General features: G+C 41.0%; 1 protein-coding gene across 2 annotated transcripts in view; it reads right to left on the bottom strand.

Moving 5' to 3' along the window:
• dennd1b (DENN/MADD domain containing 1B) overlaps positions 1–17,313 on the bottom strand; it is a 105,874-nt gene that overhangs the window by 29,335 nt on the left and 59,226 nt on the right. For both annotated transcript variants that reach the window (XM_069153282.1, XM_069153281.1), the window contains 4 exons: positions 14,509–14,609; positions 12,182–12,227; positions 10,589–10,690; positions 1,546–1,671 (listed from right to left, as the gene is read on the bottom strand). In XM_069153282.1, coding sequence (XP_069009383.1) covers positions 1,546–1,671; positions 10,589–10,690; positions 12,182–12,227; positions 14,509–14,609 — 375 coding nt within the window. The remainder of the gene's footprint in view (positions 1–1,545; positions 1,672–10,588; positions 10,691–12,181; positions 12,228–14,508; positions 14,610–17,313) is intronic.

Genomic DNA, 17,313 nt, shown 5'->3' with positions numbered 1-17,313 from the left:
TCAAAACTGTCCCAGTCTAAACAGACGCCAGTGAAATTTGACTCAGTTCATCCAAACTGAGATCACTGCGATGTGCTACACATTCTGAAGACAAAATGTATTATGTTCACGTCTGCGAATACTACTGCTTGAGGATACAAATGGTCTGTGTCCTTACATGCTCCATATACAGACAGGTTAAAAATAGAAGAAGACAAAAACAACATAAAGTGTCAGAGTAAGGTGTTGGGACACAACTAGCCGCCGAAACAGCCTCAATGCACCTTGGCATTGACTCGACAAGTCTCTTAAAAAACTCTACTGGAGTGACAGAATACCAGTCCATTAAAAAAATATTCCCTCATTTGGTGTTTTAATGACGGTGGAGGAGAGTGCTGTCTATCACATCAGCCAAAAATATCTCATTCGTGTTGATTGGGTTGAGATCTGATGACTCGAAGGCCATAGTATATGAATCAGATTAGTTTCATGCTCATCAAACCATTCATTGGTCTGTCATGTCCTATGGATGGGGGCATCGTCATCCTAAAAAGACACCACTCCCATTGGGATAGAAATGTTTCATCACAGTATGAAGATGATCACTCGAAACAACTTTATACTGATTTGCAGGTGACCTTTTCCTCTGAGGGGACACGTGGACCCAATCCCTGCCAGCAAAATGACCCCCACAGCATAACAGAAGTAGAACCACTGCTGAAAAGTGATAGGAAATAATATTTGGGGAATTCTGCTTATAAGTGGCCTATTCCCATTGAAATCAACAATTTTCAGTCTCAGAAAACCCACAGACCCACTTGATTTGTCTCAATTCGACTGCAGCCGCCTCATCATAGCTTCACTTTACCTCTGCATGGCCACCACTTACTTAGTTATGTGAATCATCCAAGTTGTTTTTTTTTAATTATGAAATCTATGTTTGTGTATATATGCGAGTATGAAACCAATCATGAAAAAGATGTGTTTAAACGAACAAATAGCAGTTATGTGCATGCTCTATAGGCAGAACATAGGCAGCAGAGACTTCGGCCAGCCCAACAGCCGAACTCCCAGTTTGGCCTCATGGTAACTTGTATGGGTATAAAGCAACTCAATCATGCATCTCTTCTAGACTTTCCAATTTTATGGATCAACTTCTGGTGGTGAAACAAGTCATTTCGAGAGAGTTGTGACACCTTTTCTTTCATTCATCATTTCCTTTTCTTCATTATCCATCGAGTTCCACACTGTAGGTTTAAATACAAAATTTGAACGCATTAAGCACCACAACCCAAATTGCTTTCAGTCTTTTGCACTGGCATGGTGACAGAATCCCTAAAGACGGATATCTGAAAATAAGGAAATGTTAAACCAAAGTTAGCTGGTTCTACTACTGCAGGAAAGTGTTTGTCATCTTTTGAGTGAAACACAAGTAGCTAAAACACTGTGCCTAATTCTGGGTTTGATGTGCATATTGCACAATTCATTTTAATATAAAAGAGTCTGAATATGACACAGCAGGTTTAGTAAGATAACGGGTAGTGATTGATGACACTGGATCCTTACAGGCCTGTATCTGAGAGCATCTCGGTAGGATCCAAACAGAGCGGCCTGCGCTCTCAGGAAGGCCCTCGCCACACCGCTTCCCGTTGCTGTTGACTGCTTCTTCAGCTTGCTCTTCAGAGAGGACACCTGGTGAAAAACATAAAAAGAGAATGTGGGTGAGAAAGAGTTAGAGAGTGAGGGCGGCAGAGGGGTGTGTGTGTGTGTGTGTGTGTGTGTGTGTGTGTGTGTGTGTGTGTGTGTGTGTGTGTGTGTTGGGGGGGGGGGGTAAAAGTTAAATTATCACCTCTGAAATTGGTGGAGGAAACAGCTAGCCCATTCTGGGTGTGAAGTATCACATTTGCAGGTCATCTCAAAAAAGGAAAGAAAAGAAAGGGAAAAGCTTCAGCCTTTCCCTCTAAGCTTATCTGCTGTGCTGCTGGGAGCACCTGCTGCTTTGCTAATTGAGCAGAGCATGGGGGTGGCAAGAGGGAGGGGACAGCAGAGAGGAAATGGAAAGTCGCAGCCTCGCTTTTCCTCTCTCACCCTCTCTTCTCCATGCTGCCCCCCCACCATCACCTTCTAGCGGGTTTTTTTTTTTTCATTTCTCCCCCCATGTCGTACTCTCCTCGTTCTTTCCCATCCTCCTGTTTCCCCCTCCCCTCTTGGCTCTCCCGGACTCCCTCTAGAAAGGGATTCTTGACATAAAACGTCTTTAATTATTTTCCCCTCTCCTGGCTCTGTCTCCAGGACTCCAGGCGAGAGTGGAGGAGCAGCAGGCCCGAGCTTGTTTTAGGATGACAAAAGATTCACCCTGGCCACCGGGCCCTGGGGAGTCTGGGAAGGAAGTTGTCAAGAGGCTCTCCTCACCTGCTCAGCAGTAGTCTGACTGTGTTGTGGCAGTGCGAGGAGGAGGCAGAGATAGTGAGGGACTGCTCCTCTCTGTGTGGGCTGTGCCAGCTTAGCACAAATGCGCAACGTTTGATTGGGTTACACAGGAGGTCCAGATTACTGTAACACAGTGGGCTGTTAGCAGTAGCTTTGGCTTGAATCATAAATTTACAAGGAAAACAATAAGTTTAACCTTCTACCTCAATTAGTGAAAACACAATTGATCACAATTGTAATTCTGCATTGTTTGTCTATATTCTACAACGTATGCAAACATACAATAAGCTAAAAATTCTAAAATCAATGCTGAATCTCTCGCTCTCTCTCTATTAAACTCAGAAGAATGTTGCCTATAGAACTGAGCCTGCAGCTCATATCAATTCAATGTCTTGCTCATGGGCACATCAACAGGGCAAACTAAACCACATTTCTCCAGGTAAGAGAGTCCTACTTTTCTTACATCATCCATTTACTTTCTGAATATGGGGAGAGAAAACATGCAGAGCTCATGTGAAATGCAAAAGTGAGTGTGAAAGAAGCAGGAACAGAACAAATTAACATTTTCCTTTAGCAGTCTGCCTATTCGATTTAACACTGCATTGCATATTTCTCCAGTCTATCTCCAGTGCAACATGTGGTGTGTGCTTGAGGTGCTTCCGTGTGTTTCATATGCTCGCGTGTTAATCGTCCGGCTTGTTCTTGTCTGTAAAGCAACATTTAACATTTATCAAATTTATCAGTATTATTAGTTTTAATGATGTAAGTGCTAGTAGCAGTATTTTATGGGCAGGAAGATAAGGAAGAAAAGATGAAAGCAGGAAAAAAATTGAGGTTGTGTCTACAATTAAATGACCCCAGTTCTTCTCCAGTGTGATGAAATTTTGATCAGGTCTATTTCAATCAAAGGTGGCCAGATATATCACGCTGTGAAGCTGCCGCGTTGGTGGGATAGCGCAGTCTGGCATCTGCAATTAGCCTATCTGAGAAACTTAAGGGAGGAGAAGCAAAGTGTTGGCACAGCTCATACAGAGGACGGGCAGAGAGGAACAGAGAGGCGGAGAGAAAAAGAAAGAAAGCAAGACCGAGAGAGTGGCAGTCTTAAACTGGGACAAAGACAAAACGAACAGTGTTGATTCCGCTCCCCTGGGCTTTCTTACTCTCCACAACGTCCCTGTGCTGCCATTGCAAATGCTCCCAGGCATCAAACAGAAAGTTTATCACGGTTAAATTAACAAGTGTCATCTCCATATTCACTCATTGTGCTAAATGCTTTTATGTTTATGTAAAGCCCTTTCTGTAATTAATATTTCATGTTTATGTGCATTTTCACAGATTTTTTTCATCCTTGCAAATCATTAAACTTTCTTTTTTTGGGGGGTGGGAATCAAAGCAAACACAATGTCAGTCTAAGAGGGGGAGGCATACCCCCAAAGACTGTCAGAGAAGATGGGATAGCGGAGTTTACTGTGCGCACAGCAGACTTCTATACAGCAGCTTTGAACGGGTGAGAGCACTGCAGTGGCAAACACTTTTTAATGAGGTGGGGACACAATCACTTGTGTTTGGCTTCCTAGTGTTACAAGAATGGGTGATAAAGCGACGAGTTCAAAGTTTCACGTGTATTCATGGGAAGAACTAAGCATGAAGAAAAATATTCTTCTTTAGTCAAATGTAGTGATTTATTCAATTGTCACATAACAAATCAAATATAGTCGCGGTGCATGAGAACGATTACGGTTTTTGCTAATAGAAATCAAAGCACACACACCACACTGAGCTCCCTCACATACCCAAGACAAAAAAATAAATGTGTGTTTAGTAATTGGATTTTGAATATGGCGCCTACGCCACAATCATCAGGTATGCCTCCACGGTAATGGCTCTGTCAAACTAATTAACTTCTACATTTTGAGTGAAGCTAACGAGATGCGTACAGGCATCAGAGGAAGGCCAGGCTCTACAGGTGATAACCCTATTTGGCAGTGACATTTTTTAGTGTAAAGTCACAGTGGCGGTGATGAGATCAAAGGCAAAGAGTCCCCCATTGGGTCCAATTAGAACTATAGCATTGTACAGGGAAGGGGTGGCAGGAGGAGAGAGGGAGTGGGTGGTTGGGGGAGAGGGAGGGAAGAAGAAAAAAAAAAACTGTTGAGTTATGATATTCATAATCTATGCAGAGAGGCCTTTCCAGTACAGGTCTTCTCCCCATAGCTATGATCTTTTCAATTTACATCAAGGGAAGATGGTCGGGGATGAAAGCAGGGCATCCAAGGCGCACAGCCCACAGAGGGCAGACATGGGGCCTCATTAAGGCCCAGCCCAGCCAGCCCCAAACAGGATTTGAAGTGCGTCACATAAAGAGCATGGGGTCAAAGGTCAGACATAGAACAGATCTCCATTTAACTCTCCAGCTGGAGATGGTAATTAGCAGGTGCAATGATGATCCCTGCCTGACTGAAAGGGATGATACCACTGTAGGTGACACCAGGCATCTGTGTGAACGTGTGTGCATCCGCGAATGTCTGCGCACACACCTACTCCATGCGTAGATATATACACGCCAACGTCCATCAAAAGACCCCAACTCGTATCATTCTCCTATGCACGTGTATACCAGGCGTTTGGAGAATTTTAGAATTAAAAGAAAATGGATGTGAGGTTGCTGCTCTATTCGAAGAGCTCAAATTTCACTAAAATGAGAGTTTTGTCTCTTTATTTTGTGCATGACCACGATGAATATTTCTAGAAACTGAGGATATAAACAGATCACACAACATGTGAAACCTAGTCACTGCACAAACCATGAACCCCCACTGTTAGTTAAAAACAAAAAACAAAACATGACAAACTGTAGGCGACTGGCTGACTATTATTTTACTTTTAAGTAAATGTAAATAAAAACAGAAAATGAAAAAGAAGTTGCACACAAACCCTGAATATATATTTAGAATTTGACTCAAAATTTTCACTAGAGCATAAAAAATAAAAAAAAAAACCTCTCCTAAATAATGACCCTGACACTTGTCTGTTGTTAAAAAATGAATAAAAAGTTGGGTTTTCTTCTCACAAAAAAGAATGTTTTGTTTAAGATTCTGTCCAGGGAAAGAAAGCCATGGGGACGCAATTAAAGAACTACAAAGAAAAAAAATAGTTATGAAAATCTCCCACTTTCTTTTGATGTGCTACAGTCTGAACTGTACACACACACACACACACACACACACACACACGTACGCACAAACACACACACACACAGATCTGAACCAAGACACACAGAAACCAGACATATACTCTCACACATGTACACAGAGCATGCAAGTTGGAATCTATGAAATTCATTCATTCGTTCAATTAAAAATAAATATTAGATATCTTGTGCTTTTCTTTTCATTAACCTCTATTTTCCAACAATAAAACTGCACAATAATGCGGTTTATTACTTAAATTGAATGGGTGGAGTCAGCTACAATCTCTTATAACTAACCAAATAAGATCACTAACTACTAGTCTGAGGTATGATTACAAAAATAACTTCACTGAATATTAAATTAGCAAAGCAAAGGGATGAAACAAATATATATAAATGAAGAAAAACTAAAATGGATAAACTATTAAGGCATAAAGCGTTTAATTCTTATCCGTTCAGCATGTTGATGTGTTGTTGAGTACATGCAATGCAAAATATTAGTCAGACCAAATAAAAGAGAGAGGGAAAGCAAAGGGGAGAAAAGCTGCGAGTGTGTGTGTGTGTGAGTGTGAGTTTTAATAGGGCTATCTCGTTGCCATGAGATTCTCCCCGGTGTGGGGTTACTTTGTCAAGCTGACCTCTTATAGCAGCTGAGCGACTGAGTTTTGCATACATAATTAACTACAGCTAAATGTCATCTCTCACTTCAATAACTAACGCAGTGGGTGATGCTGCTCTCCCTTTTTGACTTCTAATCCAGAGTGAACCGCTGGCAGAACGACTGCGTGAAAATGAAGTGCAGCTTTTAAACTCCACACGAGTAAATGAAGGGCTGCTAACACTGCAGAGAGAGTACGTACGCACAGTTCGGCGCCATTTAGATTAATTACCACGTGCAGAACAACGCTTCAAATGAGCACATTCAGATTGTTGCAGTTGGTAAAATACAGACGCAACAACAACAAGAAAATCAGATAGTCTGCTTGCAGCTCGTTATTATACGGTGTAGACAGCATGACTCTTTCTGGTAAAGTATTGTATGTAACTAAGGTGGAGCAACTACATTCCCAGCACTGAGCTACCCTGTAGTTAGTGGAGCATGTGAGGGGCTTTCCTGTAGGTGGCTCCGCTTTACTGGAAAGACACCAGTAAAATGAACCCCACCGCGCGTTATCTAAAACTGAAAATGAGGGAATCTGGTGGACAAACCAAAAATCTGTGAGTAGCAAAAGTTTACTCCTGAACTAGATCTGAATGTCATAGATGAACATTCCTGGCCGACAATGTGTAGGTGTCTCCGTGTGTGTGTCTGCATCTGCGCGTGTTGCCTGCTGTCTGCTGTACTCTGCTGTAGATGATGATGTAGATGTTGTTTTCTGGAAGCGTCGGGAACTGAACACCAAATTAACGCCGCGATGTTTGATTAAGTGTGCCAGGTGATCTCTGGAGAGGTGTGCAGACACAACCTCAACCCCCTCATTCATTTGTAAACCTCCAAATGCAGGCTTGAAATACAGGAAGTAGGAGTGTACGCTGTAAATTTCCCCCTTGATTGGGAATACAAATGATCAAATGTATGAAGGCTAGGAATGTATGGGTACACGGTGTCAGCAAAGTAGCGAGAGGCAGAGAGGAGGAGAATAGAAGGAATTAGGCTGTGATGTGAAAGAGAGCATCTGAAAATAAAGATGTAAGCTGCATTGTAGCACCTCACCTTGAATGTGTGGCACAGAAAGAATAATACATGAAAAAAATTCTTCCGTCATTGGTTTGAGATCAATTGCCGGGATCAAATAAAAATCTGATTCAGTCACACGCTGTTTGTTTTCAGAATTAACCGACTCCTAATTTGCTATTCTTGGATACTTTTAATGACTAGCGAGGTAAACAGCTCCACCAACCAAAAGCCAATTATAACTTTATCAGCACAATCCCTGCGTGGAGCAAGAATAGTGGTTCTCAGAAACAGAAACAAAAATACCTTGATCTTCCAGGAAAAATGACAGGGTTTTTTTTTGGGAGTATTTCTTTTCAGTGTGCTTGTCAACACATTGATTTTACTGTCACCAGTATAGTCTCTCTGAGATTAACATTAATGTATAAAACTATTGAAACTTTCAGTTTAACTTAAGCAATCTTAAAATATGCAAAATCCAGCTATAATTCACCAGGCAAAAATTTAAAAAGATTCTTTTTCTTTAATGATATCAGACTGTTAATTTCAAATAGCAGTCAAAACAAAAGGAAAAACAAAAACTCAAGTAAAGCAACAGAAAAGTTCCTTGATCTATGCTGCTGTTCATACACCAAAATATACAGACCAAAATAGGATCTGTTTTCACTGACTTCAATGAATATTATGCATGTTAAATTATAAACTATAAAGGTCAACTAAAATATTACTCCAATAAATTAAAAGAGATTAATGTGATTAATTTATTTGCTATGTCAAAATTTGCCCTTTGTATTAAAAAAGGCAAATCTAAAACAAAACACAATTCATGTCGGACCTTTGATTCATGTTTCCCATTTAAAAAAAAATGTCAAAAGTAACTCAAAAAAAATGTGGCATCCTTTTCTGACCCGTTACCAATTACTCTTTTATTCAGATCTTTCCTTCTTTTTAGCAAACGGAACCGCTACTGGCATGGTAGCATTTGTAATAGTCAATAAATCTAAAATATTATGTGTGAAATTGTGGGGAAAGATCGTTAAGGGGTGGGCACTCGTGGAGCTGGAGTAGGGGTCCCGTCTGAAAGAAGGCGGCTAATTCAGGACAACTGTGAACCCTGAACCTGCTAAAAGCACGGCCACTGGTCAGCCGAGCCACGTAATAGAGTCCACATGTGCTCACAGCCTGCGTTGCCATAATTAGATGGATCTCTGAAGGTTTGCTTAAATCAACATCAGAGTGCTTTGTTTTCCCTCTTCGTTGGACTTGAAATACGCACCAAAATTGCCTGTGGGCCTTTACCTTTTAATCCATTTCATGCTTTATATATTCATACAAAGCAATGCTGGGCTTTTAAAGTGAGAATAATCATTACTTCTTAGGTCTCAGGGCTTCGCTTTCACACTGAATAAGGCCTGAGTGTTAAGTAGCCGGTGTTACAGTGAGAATTATAAAGAAATAAAAGAGTGGTTTTAATAACTCGCAAACAACGTGCGGGCGGCTCAGCCCAGGCAGAGAAACGCTCAGCATTAATCAACATTTCAGGCCTCAGTTCGTCAAAATGCACAATGCCTCAAACATCTCTTCGTCTGTAAACACAAACATCAAATGCCATGTGGCATGTCCTAATCGCTAACAAGCAAACTAACAAGAGACCTGGAATTCCGCTCAATTAGTACCTGCTCGCTTCGTTATTAATCTACTAGCCTCTGAGAAGATAAGAGGAGACATGAAGAAAAAAGGAATGCAAAAAAACAACAACAATTTGTTACAATAAATATATTAATGCCAGTGAAGTTTCCGTTTCAGGTGGTGTAATTTGACATGATATGCAGGCTATGTTCTGTCATTAGTCAGGAAAAAATGGTGAGTAGGGGATCAAAGCAAAAAGGCTCTGAGCCTGCCACTTAATTTATCACAAAGCAAAGACAAAGGCTTTTCTCTCCGCTTCTGTCGCTTTTCAAAAGCCCTGACTCTTTTTTATGACAAACCCAGTTTGCAATTTAATTTAGCGCTTCAGTCCCTAGGTGCAGAAAAGCAAGCAGACAGGAGGAAGTGAGAAGAAGGTAGCCAGACAGGCACACAGGCAAAGAAGCATGAGAAACAAACAGCGGGTGCAAGAAACGTCCAGGCTGGTGAGGAGCACTGAGAGACAGAGACAAGAAGGCAGACAGGTGCCATGAAACTCCAGCAGTCATGCAAGCAATAAGGCAGGCAGACAAACAGGAGAGAAAGTCGAAATAAAATGGTAGAGAGGGTAGAAAAGATCGTACTATTGCACATAGTAAAGAGGCATTCATACACACTAGCAGTTATAGCAGAGCTAAATCAGCAGAACCAGAGAAGGGGGTGGGGGGGGGGGGTCTGGAGTCTGCTGGGCAGTGGATTGAATTATGTACTGCTGGTGGGGCAGGAGTCCGGTAGGCGGTGGAACCTGAGTATATACTGTTAGCAGCGTGGGTAATAGTGCGTCCACAGTCTCAGCGGGGCCTCAGTGCCTCACAGAGGAGCTTTAATACACACACCGTGAAGAATAGCTAAACAAACAGATTCCTGCCTCCACCAAGACAAGCATGTGTGTTGTTCTCTGTGTTTGTAGGGGAGTGGGGGGGGTGGGAGGGGGTGGGGGTGCGAATGTGTGTAAATGTGTGAGTGACCCTGACGCCATGGTGATGCTTCCTGTAGCACTGACCGGCGTCAGTGCTCCATTAATTAAAGAGACGATGCGCTGGCAGGTGGCTTCACTGCCCACACTGGTAATTGGCCCCTTTCTTCCCACTCTCTCCCCCTACAAAATCACCCATCTCTGCCTTTTCTTTTCTTTTCTCTGCCTCGTTCCCTCCTCCTATCTCCCGTTCTCAGAAACGTGCCAGTGGGCAGGCAGAAATGCAAGACTTTGTGAAATAATGATTAGAATGGATGGAGATGAAGGGAAGGGAGTTTCACATTTTCCCACAAGCCTCTGATGGTCGGGGAATGCTGTTTGCCTTCAAGCGTCATACGACGCGACGGGAGTTTACTTTAGACAGCCACAATCTGAGGAGCCAGTACTGCAGTCATTAATGATGTGGGGAGGGGACACAGCTATACTTTGACAAGTTTCTAGATGTGGACGCGCGCGTGTGTGTGTGTGTGTGTGTGTGTGTGTGTGTGCGCGCACGTACACACACATCGGCAAAATAGTGAGAGTGAGACTACAGTGGAGGACAAGAGAATGTACATTTATTATTTTAATAAGACAATAAAAGGCTGAGAAGCTCTGGAAAGTCTGTGTGTATTTGTATTCGTGTGTGTGTGTGTGTGTGTGTGTGTCTCACCACGTCACTGGGCAGGTTGTGCAGGTCATCAAAGGGACTCTCCAGGGTGTTTGTGTCCACGTTCAGAATGACCACATCCTCCAGTGATCGACTGCGTACTCTCTAAATGATTAAATGCACAGTGTTATCAGCAGCACTGCACACACAGTCACAGAAATTTAAAATGATTCTGATCATTATCTTACAACCATAAAAATCATTGCATGTCCACTGCGGGAACAAGACTTTATAATTGTTTTTTTTGTTTTTTTAAGTATTTTGTATTTCTGCATAATTCAATTGATGATGATTCTTGTGAAAATGTGAACCAGCACAATTTTTCAATTGACCTCAAAGCAATTAATTATTTTAAAATGTTAAATATATATGTACATATGAAGCCCCAGGAACAAGAAAATCCAGCAGCCACATTTAAAACCACACTGATGTCACACTCCTTTACGATTAAGGATGAAAAATAGTGTGTAGAAATTTGTTTTAGAACATCTTTACTCACAAAATGAAGAATGGCACTGAGAGGAAACATTTGGATTGCGCAAACATTTTCCACAGTACCAAAACCTCATGCATCAACAACAACACAGTGATGCTGTGCTGTGCTGTGTGCATCCTGATGGCGACAAATTCAACAATTATTTCAGTGTGGTGCAGGATGCAGGCAGGTGTGTGTGTGAGGGAGGGGTTAAGGGGGGGGGGGGAGCATAGTGTGTGAATTTCTAGTTTGTCACTTTTGTGACAGCCTGTGCAGTGGAGGCTCACATGCTGATCTGGACTAATTATGTAGTGGCGGAAAGAAGGTCTGTCACGGATGCAGAGTGTGATAAATACTGCCACTGCCGCAACTGTCAGACAAATATCACACACACACACACACACACACACACACACACACACACACACACACACACACACACACGTGCATTACAACATATGCAGTTGCACAGTTACACAAACACTTACATACTAACACTTACACACATGTGCAAATGTGTGTGTTCCTGCGACATGCATTCACACACAACAGCAGTGCTGGTGATGGCTTGCCCCCCAACCAACACAAGGTCTAACAATGAAGTAAAAAAGCTCTTTGTTTGCAGATGCTTTTTCTGCCTCTCTCTCTCTCTCTCTGTCTGTCTGTCTTTTGTACTTCTTGGTTAAGACTGCACACAAGCAATAGAGGAAGTTAAAGAGGGAAAACCCATTTTTTTTGGTAAAGTTTTTGATTCGCTGTTGGAGATTTTAAAAATAATAAAATATATTACGAGCAAAATTCACCAAACCAGATGCAGCATTCGCTGACCATTTCTACAGAGAGGATAAATACAAATATTCAACACAACATAACATCCTCTCAATATAAAGTGTGTAATGTAAATGTTTTAAAATCATATTACATGAAAAATCAACTAACAAACCTGAAGTTCATAATGTGTCTGATGCAAATTAGAAAACATCAACATTTTACTTTTCATACAGTTTCCAAACATCCAGCAATTTTCAGCAACATGTATAATTATGCACATAGATTATTATGACACACATGTATTTACATACAAATTTTTAGGCATATACATAAGAGATTTGCTTGCATACCTCTAGCAGACTAAGATGAACTCCCACAAAGTATGGCATGGGGGCACTGTGGAAGGAGAGAGAAAAACAAAGCTGTGAGCAATGTCTATATCAGATGGTTTGTGGCAGTATAAAAAATATTTATCGATGCTTCTTTAATCTAATTAATTATTATTGTTGAAGGTATTGTTTGATTAACAGATTAGTGGATGTAAAGAAATGCATTCAAGGAATATTTTGACATCATATTTATGTTTTAGGTTATTTATCAAATGCAAACTAACAAAAATCTAAACTTCTACAGTGGGAAGATTTGTTTCTGTTCTCTGTATTATATTACTGCAAATTCAAATTGTTAATTTGAAGACCTATTACAATCAATAGATAATCCAAAAATTACAAAAGTAACTAAATGAAAAACTAAGATTATTGGAAATTAGAGTGCTGAAAATTATGTAAAATTCAAGTTGTAATGCAACAGATGTGAATATTTTAATTCAGCTTTATGTGTCATAACATGATTATAACATAGGCAGCAGTGGGGTTTTTTTCATCCATATGTTGTAAGAAAGATTTTCTCCCACCTCCAAGAACACCCCTGACTCTGATAATGGGAAACAATATTAGATTTAGTGATGTGTGATTCAGGGCCAGCGAAGTGATCCGATGATACTGGAGTCGTTTTTAGGATCAGGTAAAAACAAGAAAAGTGTTTCTACTTCTTCCTCCCTCTATGGAGTCGTTAAAATGTGTATAAATTACGTGGTTAATTTTACGTCTATTACAACTACATTACATTACATTACATTTCATTTAGCTGACGCTTTTGTCCAAAGCGACTTACAATCAGTGCATTTCAACCATGAGGGTACAAAACCCAGAACAACAGGAATCAAGAAAATACAATTTCTTCAAGAAAGCCAAAAAACAAAGTGCTGCTATTGAATGATAATTATAATAATAACAACAACAACAACAACAATAAATGCTTTTGTGGTCAATTTAAGGGATTTTTTTTTTTCCTCTAACAAGAAGCACAATCTGTGAGTCTGAGTCTACTGGTAGATGCAGCACAGATTAAGTGCAGAAAGACTTGGAACACTTCCTAGAAAGCTAAAGGGCAGAAGTGTCAACAGTTTTCTTTTTACTCTGAAAAATATGTTTTGCAGGGTCATTATCATGTTATTCGTATTTTATGAGATAGTTTTCTTCAGTTTAAAAGGAAAAGTTGAAACATAGTGTTTCCCATCCAGCAAGATGAATAAAAAAAAAAAATCAACAAAAACAGTCAAATAATAGAAACCATTTTTTATGATGAGGTTTACAGAGGCAGTAATAATCAGACAGTTTTGGGTCAGTGTAGTCCTGGCCAGAATGATTCAGAGGCCACGGGCTTGTAATCAACTTAAAGCAACAGAAAAACAAACAGCAGGCCTGTATCTCTGCTCTGTGGCTGCTGCACTCTCTGTGTCATGAATGTACAGCGCTGAATTTCATCAACATTTACACATGCACATACAGAGGATACACCAGCTTGCTAAGAAACTCGGATGTACTGTGGATACACACACACACACACACACACACACAAAAATAGATCCACAGGGCAGCTAATATAATTTAGTTATCTAATCGGTGCATGGAGGACACTCCTGTGATTAAATAAGATGATGATGAGTCTTCGCAGAGTGTTGAAAATCACATTTCACTGTCAGTGATGAAGAGCTTCTTAAAGCTGATGTGTCCCTCTTGGTAAAGCACTGTACTGTATGAGCTATCCACTGATTCAACAAAAAAAAAAAACTCTTCCCTTTACATGAGCAGACAACCCTTTTTTTCTTTTCCTTTAACGTGAAGATCTGAAGTTGACCTGAACGCATGTAGATTTGTAGATGAGCTGTAACTTCTGCTCTCCATTCAGTTTCAATCAAGTCCATTCAGATTTGGTGGATTTGCGTTGAATGGGTGGTAATGAACCCCTGAGAGAGCGGAGATGATGAGAGCGTGGTGCTAGCACCGGCATGAAATATGGAGCAAGGTGATCCGGGCCGTTCATTATGTTGAGGAGCCACATAAAAGCGCCATGAGAGGACTCGCGAGAACATGAAGAACGGGTGGGAGAATGTGTGAACAAGCATGGCTGCACTTTTACGCTGAGGTGGGCACACATGGCATGGTGTGTGTTTACGTTTCAGGTGCGTGCGTGTGCGTGTGTGTGTGTGTGTGTGTGTGTGTTGAAAGGTGGCTTGAAAATGAGAGAAAGTGGCAAGAGAGAAAAAGGCGGGGTATAAACATTTATCATAGTGGATGGTGTGTGTGTGTTTTTTTTCAGAGGTGGTCAGCCTTACCAGCAGTAGTCCAGAAGATGCGGGGGCAGCACAGGGATGAAGATGTGCTGCCAGTACATCGGAAAGAGCAAAGCAGCTGCACCGTGGACACACGCAGTTAACTATACAGAAAGAGACGAGAGGACAAACTCAACACAACTTTTCACAACAGCACAAAAAACAAAGAAAACTGGGAGCCAACCATCCCTCCATGCTCAAAGTTTGCTTTATTTCACTCTCAAGAACAGCAACAAGTTGAAAACAGAATATCATAAATTTGAGTTAAATACTGTTCTTCCTTCTGTTTTTGTTTTCTAATGAATTTCTGCTACTTGTTTAACAAAGTCTCTACACTGTCAATGACTGTAGAAACACAGTTATCTCTCTTTCCAAACAATATCCTGTTAAGATCCTCTTTAATAAAAAATAAATAAATAAATAAATAAATAAATTAAAAAAAGTCTAAACAAGCTTGTGTTTGATTTCATCGGGTTATCGTCGGCAAACATGCAGTTACCCTTTTTTCTTACTCGCAAACAAAAGCCTTCAGAAAAAACATTTTACACGAACATATCTAATGCAGTTGTGATGAACACGTGACCTGTAAGCTATTGTTAGAGGAAGACGGAGTGAAAAGTGAAGATCAACCAGCTGACAGGAGCCTGTCTTCAACCTCATGACAGAGACACAACAGTAGACAGAAAGATTGATGTGAAAAGAAAACTATTGAAAGGAATGACCTGAAGAGAGGCAACACTTGCTTTACACACAGAGAACATACATCCAGTGTTGTCCTCTACTTTGATTTATTTGTGGTAGGTCATCATAGTAATAATATTGCTATCATCGCACATGATATTGTGACATTTTATTATAAAATAAAGTCCTGATTCTAACCTATTTTGAACACAAAAAAAATGTGAGTGAACACAAACTTAGTGTTCATAATTAACTGCTTTCTAAATCAATGTCAGTAAATAGGGATTGTGCTGTGTTCTGCACAAAAGCAACAAAAGAAGGCCAAAACAGTACTGACAGGAGCCATAAAAATCTAAATTACCCCAACCACTGTGACTGAGAAATTAAAGGGAAAAATATGGAATAATTAACCTCTTTTTTTTTTTTACAAATAATGAGAAGCAAACGCGTGGAGATGACATTGCTTTTCAAAGAAGCTTTTTACATTGTCAAACCAATGTAACACACAGAATTAAAGTCATTGTCTCCCATTGTCTTAAAGCCAGCATCCCCCTCTTGACATCCCATCTCATGAAAATCCAGCTATAGTAATGACCTGCAGCGCACACACACTCACACACACAGACACGGCAGGAGAAAGAGGCGTTAGCTCATCCCCCAGATTAAAATAACATGATTAAATATGGAAAGAGAACAGAGGTCTGAGGGGCTCCTGCGGGACTTCATTAGGGCAAATTGCCAAAGAATGAAACATGAGTTAGCCAAGAGAGACTGCGGGCTAGGCCAATACCGCCGGGACCCCGGAGCAGCAGCCGCTGTTATACTGCTGCAGATTCACAGTCAATGTGTGAAGCATACACACACTATCACGCACTATCACACACGCACTATCACACACACACACACACACACACACACACACACACACACACACACACACACACACACACACAACTACCAGGAGACCCCCTGCTCACTGACACACACAGTGTCACAATTGACCGGCCAAAAGCGGGTGAGGTTGGAGGCTGAAAAGCATCGCTGCCAGAGAAAGAGAAAGAGGGCCCCACCCTGTTGAATCCGCCCAAAGATCAAGCCTGGACATCTGAAAAATCTCACAACCAAAAGTGTGTGTGTGTTTATGTGTGTCCATGTGCCTCCCTCCTTGCATGTTTGTTTTAACTGCATTCATTTTTCATATCAGCCAGTGAAAAAGCCATGATCCTTTTTTTTTATTGTCTCTCACACACCCAGTCCCACAATAGTTAGGACTTAATCAACATTTAATTGGTGTCTTGCTCTGCGTATCTGCATATGCATATTTCTGCTGCCTGCTGTCTTCAAATAAAACACAACAATGCCACGCTCCTGTCAGGATTAATTCCCTCGCAAACAGTTTGTTTTTTTGTTAATTCTGAAAATAAATCAATGCTATGAATATTAATGTGAGAAAGTGAAACACTTGGTGGAAAAGCGACTATCAAAACCATCACACCCTTCTCCCTTTTTCCAAAGCGATGATGGTAAGGGGGCCATTAAATTGTGATGAAGAGAGGTCACCAATCTGGCTGCGGTTATGCATGCACACTTATGTACACGTGTCACACGTGCACGCATGCACACACACACACACACACTAAGTGGAGAGCCAACAGGCTAGTGTATTCCTCCTCTGGGAGTGCGAGACAAGCCCCAGCCATTCGCTGGTACCAGGAGGTAATGGCACAGAACACCTCGCTAACCAACTCCAATTATCTCCACCAGGCCTCAAGGTGAGCCCCCCAACTGGCATGATTTACTCTCAGGTTGAAAGTGAAAACAGGAGTCTCTCTGCCTCTCTTCTTCTCAGGTTGGGTGGCTGGCTTGGGGGAGTTGGCTGAGAAGGGAGTCTGAAACTAAGATAATGATTTATAAAGCAAATGTAGATCTCGGATTTTCTTTTATTTGCTATCTCCAAAGCGATGGAGGTGGCAGTGTGCCTTAGATAAGGCAACTTGGAAGGAGCTCCAGAGAAATAGTTCACATATTTGCTTCTCTAATTCAGCTTAATACAAATCCCTGTGTCCTTGTCCAGGTTTTAAAACAAATGAGGCAAAAAGTAAAAGGAAGATAAATTGAAAAGAGAGA

The sequence above is a fragment of the Embiotoca jacksoni genome, unplaced genomic scaffold (assembly GCF_022577435.1).
Source record: "Embiotoca jacksoni isolate LCO1_2020_lvr unplaced genomic scaffold, fEmbJac1.0.p SCAF_19, whole genome shotgun sequence".
Taxonomy (NCBI): domain Eukaryota; kingdom Metazoa; phylum Chordata; class Actinopteri; family Embiotocidae; genus Embiotoca; species Embiotoca jacksoni.
This window is presented reverse-complemented; position numbering and strand designations above follow the sequence as displayed.